This window comes from Bison bison, unplaced genomic scaffold (assembly GCF_000754665.1).
Source record: "Bison bison bison isolate TAMUID 2011002044 unplaced genomic scaffold, Bison_UMD1.0 scf7180017864289, whole genome shotgun sequence".
Taxonomy (NCBI): domain Eukaryota; kingdom Metazoa; phylum Chordata; class Mammalia; order Artiodactyla; family Bovidae; genus Bison; species Bison bison.
In genome coordinates, this window is record NW_011494861.1 from 2,608,045 (window position 1) to 2,623,852 (window position 15,808).

Below are 15,808 nucleotides of genomic sequence, written 5' to 3' on the forward strand. Positions count from 1 at the left end.
GACCCTTAAGCCATCTTTCAAAGCTCTGTTGGGAATTCCATGCCCTCCTGTGTGTGTCCTGAGCTTCAGGCACATGTCTATTTTCTGTGAACCACACTGCTTGCCCACCTGCATCTTCGTCCCTGTTCTTACAGGACATCCTTGCTGTGCCTTCCTATTCCCTTCTCACCCATCTGGCATGGCTCAAGACTTGCCCCAAATCCCTCCTCCATGAAGCCTTCCCAGCCCTGCACCTGGCATTCCCGTTGTCTCTCTCTCGTTGCCCCTGTCCCATTCTGCCTATTTGTAGGTCTTTGAGCAACCTCTTCTCTAGATGAAGAGGTCCTGAGTCAAGGCCCGTGGCGTGCTTCTCTTCACAGGCCGCCCTCATCCTATGTCACCCGCCGAAGTCCCTGATGCAACAGATGCACCACAGGATGAATGATCACACTGGACTTAGTGAAACGCCCCATTCCCAAGTGTTCTGCTGAAGTGAAGTGAGGATTCGCTTTACTGACCACTGAGAAGAAAGGGCAGCCCTTGCTTAGCCTCAGCTGTGGCCTCACACCCCTCAAGGCTCTTGATACCCGAGCCTCCTGCCCCAGCTCTTGTCATAGCCCCCGTGTCTGTCCTCTCATCCCACCCCCCAGGCCTGGCATGCGTGGGCAGTGATGAACTTTGAGGCTGTGCTCCACTACAAACATCAGAACCAAGCCCGCGACGAGAAGAAGAAGCTGCGACACGCCAGTGGGGCCAACATCACTAACGCAGCCACTGCTGCTACCACAGCGGCCACGGCCACCACCACCACCACCAGCACCGAGGGCAGCAACAGCGAGAGCGAGGCTGAGAGCGCCGAGAACAGCCCTACCCCGTCTCCTCTGCAGAAGAAGGTCACTGAGGTACCCGCCCCCTAACCCCAACCCCCCACTATCACGGACTGACTCAGGCACCAGGCGCCCTGAGGATGGAGCCCTGATTAGCCTTACAGGAGCCTGAGGCTCTGCTCTGAAGCCCTGGAGGAAGTGAGAAAGCATGGCTTGCCATCCGGCATTGTTTAGACAGTACTTCTGTATGTGTATTTGTGTTTGGGGACCTGATGTAGCCTCCGTGCTGAAGAATGAGGTCCTTGTCATGCCTCCCACGGAGCTGAGCTCATTCTCCTAATGCCCAGCACCTGTGTGGGGGTGGCCTACACATCTGCAGGCCCACTCTGAGCACAGAGCCCAGCAGAATCCACTGTTTTTTTCTCTCCCCTTCCACTTCCCCTGGGGCAGTCAGTTCAAGCTCTGGGGCAGCTGATAAGCCCAGAGATCAGCATGTTCAGGGCCTTGGCCCCACCTCCTCTGCCGCCCTGTCCAGGAAGCTACTCTTAACCCAAGATATTAACAGTTAGGGCACCATTGTAGTTACAGGGTGCTTGCTACATGTCAGATGCTGATCTAAAGGCTTTTTGTGCATTAACTGATTTAACCCTCATAACCACTCTTGGAGATGTGCTGTTTAGTGGGCTGTTCTGCCCATTTTACAGATGAGAAAGCTGAGGTGGGAGTGTCACTAACATATGTGTATTCCAACAGGATTTGTCCAAAACCCTCTTGATGTACACTGTCCCTGCTGTCCAGGGCTTCTTCCGTTCCATCTCCTTGTCACGAGGCAACAACCTCCAGGACACGCTCAGGTATCAGGAAGGGAAGTCCTGGTGGGCCATGTCGGGGGCAAGTCACAGGAGTCACCCATAAAGTCCTCTTTCCCTCCCCAACCCCATGAGTACATCCCAGAGTCGCAGCTGACTGGGCCTCACTCATGTGAGTGAAATATGCAAAGAGGAAGGAGCAATGCCTGAGGACTCCGGTGTGTAACCTGTTATGTAGGAAAAAGAAGCCCAGCTCTTTCTCAGACTGTTGCTAGAATCCCTTCAGCTTTTGGAGGTGACTCTGAGAGGCCCAAACAAATAGCACAGGCCAGTCAGTCCAGAGGCTGTCAGTGTCCAGCCCTCCTGCGTCTGGGGGTTTCCCAGCTAAGTGCCAAGTTTACTAGTTGCTGCTGTGTTAGAGGCAACTCTTCCTACACATGCAAAGCTTATCCATGGACTCCTCTCTTAGATGTGTGAACTGGTGGCATGGTGATCCCTCCCTGTTGTCTGGAGTGACATAGGCCTTCCCTGGGGATGGTCTGTGTCCAGTCAGGCACTGCCAGCCACCACCACCCCACTCCTAAGTGCTCCTGGAACCAAGCACACTGGAGCCACTGACCTGGGACCCCGCCAGCACTTCTCTTCAAAAGAGTCTCAAAGATGACAAAACAGGCAAAACCTGGCAAATTAAAGTTTCTATGACTTTCCTTTTTCTTTTCCAGAGTCCTCACCTTATGGTTTGATTATGGTCACTGGCCAGATGTAAATGAAGCCTTAGTGGAAGGGGTGAAAGCAATCCAGATTGACACTTGGTTACAGGTAAGGGCACTGGGTTACGGGTGAGGACACTGGGTTACAGGTGAGAGAACTGGGTTACAGGTAAGGACACTAGGTTAGAGATGAGGGCACTGGATTACAGGTAAGAGCACTGGGTACAGGTGAGGATGGGTCAGGTCTTGCTCGTTGTCTCTCTTGGAATCATGCAGTGTTGAGAGGAGCAAGGAAGCAGGCACTATACAGTGGTAAGGAAGCAGCGATCAACCCCAAGGTCAAGACTCCATATTTTCTTCAGTTCCTTTAGAGAACTGAAGAGGATGAACCATTTCCATGCCCAGCAGTATCTATCAAACCAGTTGCAAGAGCTGTTCATGTCTCAGAAGAATAACTGGAGTTGTTTCCACATCTCATAGGCTGCATACTGTGTCTTTCTGAATATCAGGTTATACCTCAGCTCATTGCAAGAATTGATACGCCAAGGCCCCTGGTGGGACGTCTTATCCACCAGCTTCTCACAGACATTGGTCGGTACCACCCCCAGGTGCGTGGAGACCCCGGGCAGTTTTCTGTCTAACCACTAACCTTTGATTTGGCCATCAACCTTTCCTAAAACTGCTCTAGGGACACAAATGCCCCTGGGAGCCAAGAGTCCTGTCCTGCCCCCAGGAGGGTCTGTCCAGCTGGCAGGCTCAGGGACCCAGGGTCTTCTGGGAAAGAAAAAATTCCGCCCAAGGCCACACAGCCCCTGCCTGGTAGACTCAGATGAGTGTCAGCACCATACTCTTGTCATCCTTCTTTTACACGTTTGCAAACGCTCCTTCTGTGCTTGCTTCAGGCCCTCATCTACCCACTGACAGTGGCCTCCAAGTCCACCACCACAGCCCGGCACAACGCAGCCAACAAAATCCTGAAGAACATGTGCGAACACAGCAACACCCTGGTGCAGCAGGCCATGATGGTGAGTCTGGGCAGACTCGAGGCACCAAGCAGAGGTCTCGAATGAGACACTTGAGCCACCAAGCAGAGGTCTCGAATGAGACGGCCTTTCTTTCTCAGGGCGAGGCCGTGTACTCCCTCTGACGGCAGAAGTTCCTCCTGTTTCTCCGAGACGGGTCTTTCTGAGCTTAGCTCACCCTGAGCACGTCCCTCTGTCCCCTTTCTGATCCAGGTGAGTGAGGAGCTGATCCGAGTGGCCATCCTCTGGCACGAGATGTGGCATGAAGGCCTGGAAGAGGCGTCTCGCTTGTACTTTGGGGAGAGGAACGTGAAAGGCATGTTTGAGGTGCTGGAACCCCTGCACGCCATGATGGAGCGGGGACCCCAGACACTGAAGGAAACATCCTTTAACCAGGTAGAAAACATGAACCGATGGGACCCCAAAGTCCTTAGCAGTCTCCTTTCCCTCTAACCTTTCTGCTGACTTGAATAAAATGTATTTTGATGGAGGGAGGTCACAGGATATAAAACACCAGAAATAGAATTGTCATGAAGTTACAAGAACCCTTCCAAAACTTTAACTAGAAAACCACGAGGTACCTCACAAGGCCATCTCGTCTCTCTTCCAACCTCACTTTACCTGAGAAGCCATTCTAAGGGTTGGGCTCCAGGACTGGAAAGTTGCCGAGCAACCCAGCCAGTGCCATCCAGCCAGCGTACCCTCCCAAGCAGTTCTGCTGCCTGCTGGGGACTCAGAGTTGGGCTTAGTCAACGCAAGTGACACCTTGCGCATTCTCCTGCTTCCCCTCTCAGGCATATGGTCGAGATTTAATGGAGGCCCAGGAATGGTGCAGGAAGTACATGAAATCAGGGAATGTCAAGGACCTCACCCAAGCCTGGGACCTCTATTACCACGTATTCAGACGAATCTCCAAGCAGCTGCCTCAGGTAGGATCTCATGGCTCTAGCAGGGTTACCAGTCATTATAGTCCTTTCTGTTCCGCTGCCTGTGAACATTCTGATACTAAGTCCCCAGCACCTGGCTCCACTTCTATCTGCGGACTTTGTGACAAGGCATGGCTACTAGCAATCCATTGAAAAATATGTAAACAGCATTTCAGAGGCAGAAAGCTAAACCCTGTGGTAACTATTCACAGCTCACATCCTTAGAGCTGCAGTACGTCTCCCCCAAACTTCTGATGTGCCGGGATCTGGAACTGGCTGTGCCGGGAACTTACGACCCCAACCAGCCCATCATTCGCATTCAGTCCATCGCGCCGTCTCTGCAAGTCATCACATCCAAACAGAGGCCCCGGAAGCTGACGCTTATGGGTAAGGCCCCTCATGCACTTGATCGAGTCTCCCTCCCAGCCCGGGGGACCCCTCCCCTCCTGACGTGACTGCTTGCTGTCCACACTGCTAACCTTTCTCCCATGTATTGAGAGTCAAGTGGAAGACATCCTCACTGGGACTTCTAGTTGATTCCTACTGTTGTGCTTCCTTAAGTGAGGCCTATCAGCCCCACCCCAGTGCAGGTGGAAGGGAACCGTGCAGGCCTACAGCATGGAGGTGGGTTTGGCAGGGGGCCGGTCAGGGAGCCGATGAGGAAGAAAGAGGCTGCGGATGCAGCACAGCAGGTGACAGGCCACGTTGAGAAGGGCCACCTGGGCTGGAGTGTCCTTCTTTATACTTCACATCCTCTCTTTGTGGGGATGCTTTGTAAAGTGAACTTAGTGAAGCAGTAGTTCTGACAGTGCAGTGTGCTACCAGGAGGGTGGTTTTGAAGGCCTGAGTGTTCTGCTGGTACTCGGAGCTCTCGCACCTTTAACAGTACTCATGTTTCTTAAACAGTGATTATTCACCAGCAGTGGCGAATGCTGGTCCTTGGGTGGTTGTCTGTCTGTAGGCTGGTCTCTTCTAATACTAACATGCGTGTTGGTCAGCTTTCAGCAACTTCTAACTAAAGGGACTTTAACGAAGGACTGTTTTCAGAAGTATGGCTGAGTTAAGAGGGCCAGCAGTATGACGTGTATAATTATTCACCCCCGCCCTTCAGACCTAGAGGGCACGGAGTCCGGCAAGGGCTGTAACCTGGAAAGAGAGGACATCCCCTGATGCCGTGGTCCAGACCAAGGGAGGGAGCTACTTCTAGAACCAGAACCTGGCCAGTTGTCAGGGGCAGGTACCCTGACCTCTCCCTCTTCCACCCTCTAACCTCCTGCCAGTGACCCCATTGGCCAAGCACACCAGGGAGCCCAGGGGATGTGGTCTCTAGGAGTCAGGCTTCTAAGGTCAGAGCAGGACAGAGAGTGGGTTGGGGAGGTAACATGTAGAGTGACCATCTCTGGCACTTGAAGGCAGAGCTTTTTAAAAAACTTTATCTACTGTTGATTGGAACATCTCACTGGGGGACCATCAAAAAGAAGGCCATTCTTTTCACCCATTCTAGGGCGCGTTTCTTCCGTTTGTCAGGACAGTGTGACTGGGTATGGTATGTGTCTGCCGACCTGCAAATGCAGCAGTGGTGCCCCAGCCGACCGGATGGAAACCCTCTGATCCTCGCTGACTGCTCCCCACTTCACTCCCCGCAGGCAGCAACGGGCACGAGTTTGTCTTCCTCCTGAAGGGCCATGAGGACTTGCGGCAGGACGAACGGGTGATGCAGCTCTTCGGCCTGGTCAACACCCTTCTGGCCAATGACCCGACGTCTCTTCGGAAAAACCTCAGGTATTCAGGATGCCACAGAGACAGCCCTAGATAACTAGAGAAATCTAGTTATTTCTTACTTCTTTTCCAGGTCACTTAACCTTTGCCAAGTAAATGATTCTGTATCTGACAGGAGGTCATCAGTAGCCAAGATGTCAAAGAGAAAGACTCTCCATTGGTTTTAGAGTGTTCTCAGGGGAAGTCCTTCAGAGGACTCAGAAAGGAACATTTCATGGCCTTTAGATGGGAGATTTGACAAATTTGATGGGTTCTACGCCAAATGAAATGACAGCCCTAATAAGCCTTCCTGTCCTCAGGCTTCTTTCACTCCTCTTTCTGTTAAGAACATGGATGTTTAGTGGGGAGGTCATTTTAGGCTTAGAAGTCATCATGGGATTGTTCCCCCAAAGCGGTGAGTTTGTTAGGCAGGTTGGGAACACTGGTGGTACCTTTATACCATCAACCCCGATTGTGTTTTAGGCTTTATGCTTCGTACCATGTCCCTCATCACATGCCCCACAATAGCCTTTTGTGGACAGGCTCATTAAAACCAGTTTGCATGTGCCATGAGTGGCTTAAAGGTCTGCTCTATTTTCTGTTCATTGACCCTGCTTTCCTGTGGGCTTTAGCATCCAGAGATACGCTGTCATTCCATTATCAACCAACTCGGGCCTCATCGGCTGGGTCCCCCACTGTGACACACTGCACGCCCTCATCCGGGACTACAGGGAGAAAAAGAAGATCCTTCTCAACATTGAGCATCGCATCATGCTGCGGGTACGTGATGAGGCTGCCAGACCCAACCCTTCAGTGTCTTGAGGGTGAAGCTCGAAAGTCAGTTCAGGAATTGGTACAGAGCTGTTTTCCTTGTTCCATTACTGAAAAATCTATTTAAGGGAATTAGCTATTGACGAAGGATTAATGGTATGAGTCTTCAAGCAGATAACAGAATCCTAAAGCCTAGCAATTAGGTTTTCATCACCCTCCATGAGACTGGACAGTATTTTACTCATCAAGCAACATATATCTGCTGATCCTAACATGGTACACAGAGCGCTGACTGGCTGAATGGGGAAGCAGGGAAGCGGTGTTCAGTAGGTGTGTGAGGGAGAAAAGTGAGAAAGTTTATGAACCTCCCAGTGCTCTCGTTCACACTGAAGCTGGTACCGAGGCAAGGCCTGATGCTTGCCCTTGTCCCCTGGCCCCTCCTGTGGTCCTCAGGTTAGAGTGGCCACTGCTTCTCCTTATTCCCCTTCTCCTTTTGGTGGCAGTGGTGAAATCAGAACCCATCTCTGCCTGACCTCAGAGCCTTGTTTCTTCCCGGATATGAGTTTCTTGTCTCAGACTTGTGTCTTGGTGCAGATGGCTCCAGACTATGACCACCTAACTCTGATGCAGAAGGTCGAGGTGTTTGAGCACGCCGTCAACAACACAGCTGGGGACGACCTGGCCAAACTGCTGTGGCTGAAGAGCCCCAGCTCCGAGGTATGGTGCTCCTGCCCTGCCAGCCTCCCCTCTGGTCAGAAAGGCTCGTTTGCTCCTGTGCGCCCGGTGGGTGTGTCCTGTAATGACTAGCTGTAGGTGATGGGTAGCTTTTAGAGCAGAAACCAAATGGCTGAGCCACATAGTCTAGCTGCAGTTAGTTTCATGTTTCAACCATTGCTTACAACAGTATTTTATTAAGACTGTTAAATCTTTTTCATATATATTATTAATTTCCTATAGATCTGGTTTTTCAGTTTTGTTAATAGTATGTTTCTAGGTTTGAAGTTTTTATTTTGTTTTGGTTTTGATGTACATTTTTAAATGTTAGAAGTTAATAGATTTTTTTTAATCCTTTCTTTAAAGTTTCTTTGGCTTTATATTTAGAAAGGCTCTCTCCACCTCAAGATTTTCTTGTACTAATTATAAGATTTGTTTTTACATTTAAATCCTTAACCCAAGTTGGAATTTAAAGTTAGGGTGTAGATTTTCTTTTTTTAAGGTGATAACCAACATGACAGTATTACCAGGAGCTTCCCAGGTGGTGCTAGTGGTAAAGAACCTGCCTGCCAATGCAGGAGATGTAAGAGACATGTATTTGATCCCTGTGTTGGAAAGATCCCCTAGAGGAGGGCATGGCAGCCCTCTCTAGTATTCTTGCCTGAAGAATCCCATAAACAGAGGAGCCTGGCAGGCTATAGTCCATGGGGTCGAAAAGAGTCGGACACTACTGGAGTGATTTAGCACACACACACAGTATTACCAAATAATCCATCCTGTAACAGAGTCAACTTTTATTATATACTAAATTCTTATATGCCCTTGAATTTCTTTCTAGAATTTCCGTATCACTGATCTTTTCTGCCTATTTATCCTCAAGTATCCCACTGTTAATACAAGTCTTTTCTCACTATTTACATGTAATTTTTTTCCAGGTAAATTTTAGGATCATTTTGTCAAGATTCCCAAGAAAGTGCCAATGAACTTTTATTGAAACTACATTAAATGTATTAAATAATCTGGAAGGATATTACATCTTTTCAATCTTAAGTGGATAGCCTTAAATGGATATTTTCTTTTTTTTTTTTTTTTCTTTTTTTTTTAAATGGATATTTTCATTTACTGTAGTCTTTATATTTCTAACCAAAGTTTAATTTACTTAGTCATCTAAGTTCTACACATTTCCAATTAAGTTTATTCTGAGCATTTTATTAATTTTATAATTATGAATGATTTTCGTTCCCTCATACATTCTAACTGGTTATTGTTGGACTGTAAGCAAACAACTGATTAGGATGTAATTTGTATTGAAAACCAGTTAGTTTTCAGAGCCTCGGTTCGCATGTGCTTCTGTGTTCTAGGTGTGGTTTGATCGAAGAACCAATTATACCCGCTCTTTAGCGGTCATGTCTATGGTTGGGTATATTTTGGGCCTGGGCGATAGGTGAGTGAATTTGTTTCTTTGAATCTTCTTTCTCCATTATATAGTTTTCTTGAATGATTTCATTTTGTTTTCCAGTGAGCTTTATGACCGTTTGATAAATATTTGTATTTTGTACTTTAGCTGTTTTTGCAGCATCAACCTTAGTCCCCTATTATTGTCCATGCCATCAAAACAACACGTCAAACTAAAGAGAAGAAAAACCATAGTTCAGGGGTGCTTTCTCCATAGGTTGGTTTAATGTATTAAAAACCATATGAAATCCAGTTGATTTTATTGATTCAGTAAACATTTATCAGTCATCACTATGCTAAGACAAATAATCCTATTTCTATAATTAAAACCAACCAAAGTAGATCCCTCTGATATTTCTACATATTAAATTTCATCCAAATGTACTGACTGCAAAAGTCATTTAGGAATGTTCAGAAATTTTAAAAAATAATAATATTCTGATGTCTACAATTTTTCTTCTGGGATCATTCCCATGCAATTATTTGAGAGTGAAAAAATTTAATCCCACAAAAATAATAAATTCCTATTTTTAAAAAACTTAGTAGAGCACCTGTCCAGAATACCCAGATGATTCTGCCTGGAGGGGCTCAGGGACTCAGGGAGATGAGAGCCCATCTCGAAGAGCCTTGTCACTCTGAGATCCCAGCGCTGCCAGGAACCTGTGACCATTTATCCTGTGACCAAAGACCTTGGGAAAACAAACTGTCTTGGTATCATGGGGCAACTTGTGATTCACACAGATCAATTCTCATTTGAGCCCTAGAGCAAGGGTCAGCAAACTTTTTCTGTAAAGGGCCAAATAGTAAATATCTTAGGCTTCACTGGCCTTACAGGCTCCATCACAAGTACTCATCTCTGCTGCTGCAGCACAAAAGCAGCCCAAAACAACGCATGAACAAATGAGCATGACTGTGTTCCAATAAAAATGACTTGTAAAAGTTGGGGGTGGAGTGCTAGCTTTGGCCTGAGTGCTGTCATTACCAACCCCTGGCCTACAGTCTCACAGACTTGGGGATTTGTTCATCCGAGCTGTTCTCTCCTGTTTCTCAGACACCCATCCAACCTGATGCTGGACCGGCTGAGTGGAAAGATCCTGCACATTGACTTTGGGGACTGCTTTGAGGTGAGCATATGTTCCAGAACCCAGAGGACCACCCTCTACCCTGCTCCAACCATTTAGGCAAACTTAAAAGCCCAAATGTCGTACTCTTACCCCTGACTCTTCTCTCAAGGTGATAGAACATCAGTCTAACAGATGAAGTATGTGCTATTTGATTCTTGCTGTTACAGGACTCAGAAAAGGAGATGCTGGTTGAAGGCCTGGGCATGATAACACACTTACCTTTTTTCTCTCTTTCTCCCTCCCCACTCCCCCACCTTCTCTTTTTTTATTTTTAAATTTTTAGCTGTCTTAAATTATAGCGATAAGTCCCATCACTAAACTAGACTCACTGTTTCCTTTCTATGCTCTAATTGAAATCAGTGCCGGTGATGCAAAGGAAAGCCACTTACCTGCACCTGGCTCCAGCTGAGGAAGGCAGTCTAACCAGTGGACCTGAGTTTTCCCTTATTACCCTTAGGTTGCTATGACCAGAGAGAAATTCCCAGAGAAAATTCCATTTAGACTAACAAGAATGCTGACCAATGCTATGGAGGTGAGTGGATGTTGGTAACAAGCTGCTTTGAAGTGGGACCAGTATAGTTCTATCCCCTCTCCAAGGACAGACTTCCTTCCTTGTTAGATCTCCAGCTCCGCAAATGCCCAGCTTATGCTGTAGTCATATCCTCCTGGTATTTTCCATCCTGTTAGAAATGATCAGTCTTTAAAAGTCTTACCCAACCTTTACGCCAGACCTTGTTTCATATGAATGACAGTCCTGACCCTTTGCTCTGAGGCATTCCCAGCCTGGCCCTTCAGTGATGGCCATGTTATCTCTCTCTGAGTGGGGTGACACACCCTCTGAGGTGACGCTGGGTGGTAAGGCCTTCGGGGACCAGCGTGGTGACTTCCGTGGTGAGCGGCTCTGGCCCATCTGCAGGTCACGGGCCTTGATGGCAACTACAGGATCACGTGCCACACTGTGATGGAGGTGCTCCGGGAGCACAAGGACAGCGTCATGGCCGTGCTGGAAGCCTTCGTCTATGACCCCCTGCTGAACTGGAGGCTGATGGACAGTGAGTCTCAGCAAGAGCCCGGGTGCTGGGGTTCACCCCCTCCCACAATGGGCGTGGCCAGGTCACAGTCCTGCCCCTCTTCACACACAGAGCCCAAGACCCAGTACTCAGCTGCCACACCACACTTCCACAGGGCTGCTGTGGTAGCTGGAAATCAATTTCAAGTATTTTTATTAACTAAGAAAACTCTGGTCATCAGTTTAGATCTTGATTAAAGCATTTTTCAGAATAAATAAGTACTCTAGTGACTTTTGTTAGGTTTCATGTTGAATAGCAGATGGAATTTTTACAGGATTTGCAAACAGTTGTGTTATCTCAACAGTGTCTTAGTCTACTCTTTATTCCAACCTCCTCAGAAGGTGTTTACTAATCAGAGGCGTCTTCTCTACTGCAGTTGTCACACACTCACTTGTTATCCAGTTTACATCATCTGAATCCCACTCAGCCATATAAAATGCCCCTCAAGATCAGATGCCTTGTGAACATCCACCCATTTACTCCTGAGTGTTACATTTTTGGTTTTATCTTAGTTATGGCTTTTGGGAAAATTATATTTTTATGATTAAGGGAAAGTATATCAGCCAAGTTTTTTCAAAGTTTGAAGCGCTTTTTAACCCTCCTTTTCTTTCTTTCCCTAGCAAATACCAAAGGTAACAAGCGATCACGGACGAGGACAGATTCCTACTCTGCTGGCCAGTCAGTAGGTGAGTGCTGCAGACTCTCCTTTTTGTCCAGGGTATTTCTAGAATAGGGCAAGCCTTGTCACTGCCTTTAGAAGACATGACTTAAGTAATAAGCATCTAATGTATTTTTTATTTAATGACTCTCAGGAAGAAGTGGGTACCTAAAGCTCAGAAATTTTGATCACGCTATCCAATCTTAATCTACATGTAAAAACATAAATCAATTAAAAGTACATCTGAATTGGACTTCCGTGGTGGTCCAGTGGGTAAGACTCCACACTCCCAATGTAGGGGGCCTAGGTTCAATCCCTGGTCCAGGAATTAGATTCCACATGCCACAATTAAGGTCAGAGATTCCACGTGCTGCAACTAAGACCCAGCAGAGTCAAATAAATTTTTAAAAAAATTTTTTTAAGTATGTCTAAATATTAGTCAGTCTTTAGCATGCCCTTTAATAGTGTCTGGGATAATTATTAGCTACATTACCTTAATTCTAAAGCTTTGGGAATAGCTCAGAAATGGGAAGACGGAAGCAGCGGAAATATACACACACTGCTACCTGAGCATCTAGGAAGCCACAGGAAACACTGTTCCCAGGAATGTGGTCCATAAAGCAGGGTTACAAGAAGATAATGCGCCTCTCAGAGCCAGAACAGGCTCTGTGTATTCCCTGCTCTCAGACGTCTTAGAGTCAAGCTGTTTGACTTGTTTACCCTTCTCCTTTGCCCCTTACCCCTAACCCAACCCTTTGACTCCCACATTCAACAACATCCTACATAGTCATATTTAGGAAATACCACTGGGATGTAAAACAGTTAAATATTCTCTCCAAATACTTATGGAACATTTGCAACCAATTACCAGCTAGGCCAAGTGGTATTCAGAGGTAAGAAAACAATGTGACATACTGAGCATGCTCTGACGAAGCACAGAATCCCGGAGTGTATATGGAGTAATAGAGCAGCTCACTGCACTGTGTAGGCAGGTGCCATGTGGTTTGATTGGGAACCAGGGGGTGGTAGGCCTTAGAAAGGAGGTATCACTCTGAACTGCGAGGGTTAAGGGAGCCCGTGGGGTGGAAGAATTGAAGCTGAGCCTTACTGGATGAGTGGAATCTGGATGGGTAGAAAGGAAGAGAGTGTTTTCTCCAGGAAATGGGCATCCTGGATCCATGTCATCCACAAATAGCTTGGACTCTACCCTGGACACCGTGATAGGACTTGGGAATCCCTGAATCACCCACAGTGTCTGGGGGCCTTGTGCAGATGACTGGTCTCACCCAGATTATGTGACACTGGTATAACTCTCAGGGTCTGCCTTGTTAATACATTATTGGGTGACTCCCATGTGCCACCTGTGATATACCGAGGGGAGTTAGGACAGCTTGTTCTGGTGGCACCAGTGGTGTAGACCTGGTTGCTTGTATGTGCCTCAAAAGTTAAGTTCCAAGGACTCATTAATTAAAGTATTATCATCACTAGCTTCGGTTTGAAGACCTGTCGTGTCCCAGGGCCGTGTGTAAATAGCTTCAGAGTTCTGATTCTAGATACCTCTCCTGAAGGCCACAGTCAGCAGAGGGTGAGCCTAAAGCCTGTGGACTTCTCCTGAGAATTGATGTATAAATTCCTCCAAGGAATAACATTTCAGTCACATGTGTGATCCTTTGAAAGCTAGTTTTCTTTATGTTATGACCAGTTTGGGTCCAACCAACCAAATTTTGTGGCCAGATCTTTGACCTATGAGCCTATTCTGTATGTCAGAACATTTTATTAATGCTGTGTGTTTGCAAATTCATGCAGATTTCAAAACTTTCTTTGAGGGGGTGGGGGAGCTGTGCCCTGTAGTTTGCGGGATCTCAGTTCCCTGACTAGGGATTGAACCCAAGGCACAGCAGTGAAAGCACTGAGTCCTAACCTCTAGACAACCCAGGAACTCCCTAAAAAATGTTAAATTCATAAAGAGCATAACACTTCCTATTTCCTTTCTCCTCTGAGACAGGTGGGGCAGGTGTTAAAAGAGAGATCGTATGTGAAGAATTAGAGCCAATACCTTGGAACAGTGGCTTCTTGGTGTTTGAATTTTCTGCTGCTTTTTTTTGTTTCCTCCTAGAAATTTTGGATGGTGTGGAACTTGGGGAACCAGCCCATAAGAAAACGGGGACCACAGTGCCAGAATCTATTCATTCTTTCAGTAAGTCCAGCCTCTGAGGAATTACATCAGCGACTAGCTCATTAAGAAAAGAGCAGCTGTGAACACCAGGAGGAGGGTCAGTAAGAGGAAGCAACAGAACTGCCTTTGAGCAGCAAAGGTCCCATGAATTTCTCATTATATTCTGAGGACAAAGATAGACAAAGAGGAAGAATTGCTCTACACTTACAAAAGTGAATATGTGAGAAAAACAGGGGTGTGCATTGAACCTGTTATGATGATCCAGTCTTACTATTATTTCTGCTTTTGTTTATTCCAGTTGGAGATGGTTTGGTGAAACCAGAGGCCCTAAATAAGAAAGCAATTCAAATTATTAACAGGGTTCGAGATAAGCTCACTGGTGAGTGTGTATATGTGTTTACTTAAAAGGAACATAAAATCTCCTTGAGTGGGTGTTCAGCCCAGTTTCCAGTGGTTATTGGTGCCTAAACTGTGACTCTGTGCTGCTAACTGGAGTGTCTCTGAGGCCATCAGTGAAGGATTCTCTCTGATTCTCTAATGACCAATGAACTTACTTTAAGTAATGTTATTAATCTCATTTTAACAGTGAAGTTTAACAGTAAAGTTCTATTGAGTCCAAAGTCAGCCAAATTCAAGAAAATTAATCATCATGGCTTAATATTAGAGCAAATCTGACCACTTGGTTCACTGCCCACCTGTGCTCAAATAGCTGTTACGGAATGTGGAGCCTGGATGGGAACACCGTGTACTTGTGAACAGGAGATGTGTTACGCTGACCAAGTGGTGTGACATGGGGGTGGAGGCAGGGAGGCCAAAGGCCCAGCACCACTGCTGGGACCCCACAGGCCTGTGTCTCTTCCTCTGGCCAGAAAGTGACAAGAACACCTCACTCGGAAGGCGGTGAGGATGAATTGGGACGTGGGAGGCCCAGCACGTAAGCTCTATCATCAAGGGATATTGGTTCGTTGAGCACCTGCAAGCGCTAGATGTTGAAGAAACAGTGTGGGTTAAAAACAGGCATCTTCCCTGCTTTCATGGGACTTAGACTGTAAAGAGGAATACTGTTGTAAGTGGAAGAGAGACTAGGGCTGTGAGGACAGTAACAGGGGAATTTAAGTCCAAGAGTTCCAGAAACGCTTCCCTCAGCAAACTACCTAGGAGCCAAAATTTGCTAGAGGAGTTAATTAGGGCAGATTCTTCCAGGTAAAGGAAGCAGCGTGTGCAAAGACCCTGTGGTAGGAGGCAGGATGGCAAGAATAAAAGGTCAGAAAGGCTGGCAGACCAAACTGCCCCCAAGAAGGTGAGAGGAGCACGATGCAAAGTGTTTGGACTCTGAGAGGGCTAGGGCCAGACCATACAGGGCCTTCTGTTTTTACCCTGTATCTTGTGGGCAGTGAGAAACCACTGAAGAGTTTTAAGGGGATGGAGGGGAGCTGGGCAGGTTTGCATTGTGAGATCCTGCCTGCTCTGACTGTGGGGGAAGCAGGAGCTGAAGGGGAGGAAGGGGCTGCCACAGTCAATGCCAGTTGGACAGTTGATTAGACAAGGATGGCAATGGAGATGGAGTCAAGAGCTGTTTAGGAGGAAAATGCAAAGGACTGATGATGGGCCGTGAGGGGTGGGGAGGGATCAAGGGTGGTTCTAGGTCTCTGGTGGCCTTCTGAGAGCTCTGATGAGCCTGGCAGCCATAATAATGCAGTGGAAGAGAATGCGAAGTGAGAGAGAAGGAACAGAGACAAGTTTCAAAGCTCTCAGGAAGTCTGGCTTTGTGGGGAGGAGAAAGGACATAGCTGAAGAGGGAGAAGTTGG

At 47.1% G+C, this 15,808-nt stretch overlaps 1 protein-coding gene across 1 annotated transcript in view; it reads left to right on the forward strand.

Annotated features, from left to right (window-relative positions):
- Nucleotides 1-15,808, forward strand: part of MTOR (mechanistic target of rapamycin (serine/threonine kinase)) — a 124,124-nt gene that overhangs the window by 105,624 nt on the left and 2,692 nt on the right. Inside the window, exons 39-56 of the mRNA XM_010849896.1 lie at nt 630-881; nt 1,560-1,660; nt 2,338-2,434; nt 2,835-2,933; nt 3,228-3,350; nt 3,561-3,743; nt 4,142-4,276; nt 4,486-4,660; nt 5,920-6,055; nt 6,664-6,811; nt 7,397-7,519; nt 8,878-8,960; nt 10,023-10,095; nt 10,553-10,627; nt 11,012-11,147; nt 11,786-11,851; nt 13,940-14,020; nt 14,298-14,378. Coding sequence (XP_010848198.1) covers nt 630-881; nt 1,560-1,660; nt 2,338-2,434; nt 2,835-2,933; nt 3,228-3,350; nt 3,561-3,743; nt 4,142-4,276; nt 4,486-4,660; nt 5,920-6,055; nt 6,664-6,811; nt 7,397-7,519; nt 8,878-8,960; nt 10,023-10,095; nt 10,553-10,627; nt 11,012-11,147; nt 11,786-11,851; nt 13,940-14,020; nt 14,298-14,378 — 2,167 coding nt within the window. The remainder of the gene's footprint in view (nt 1-629; nt 882-1,559; nt 1,661-2,337; nt 2,435-2,834; nt 2,934-3,227; nt 3,351-3,560; nt 3,744-4,141; nt 4,277-4,485; nt 4,661-5,919; nt 6,056-6,663; nt 6,812-7,396; nt 7,520-8,877; nt 8,961-10,022; nt 10,096-10,552; nt 10,628-11,011; nt 11,148-11,785; nt 11,852-13,939; nt 14,021-14,297; nt 14,379-15,808) is intronic.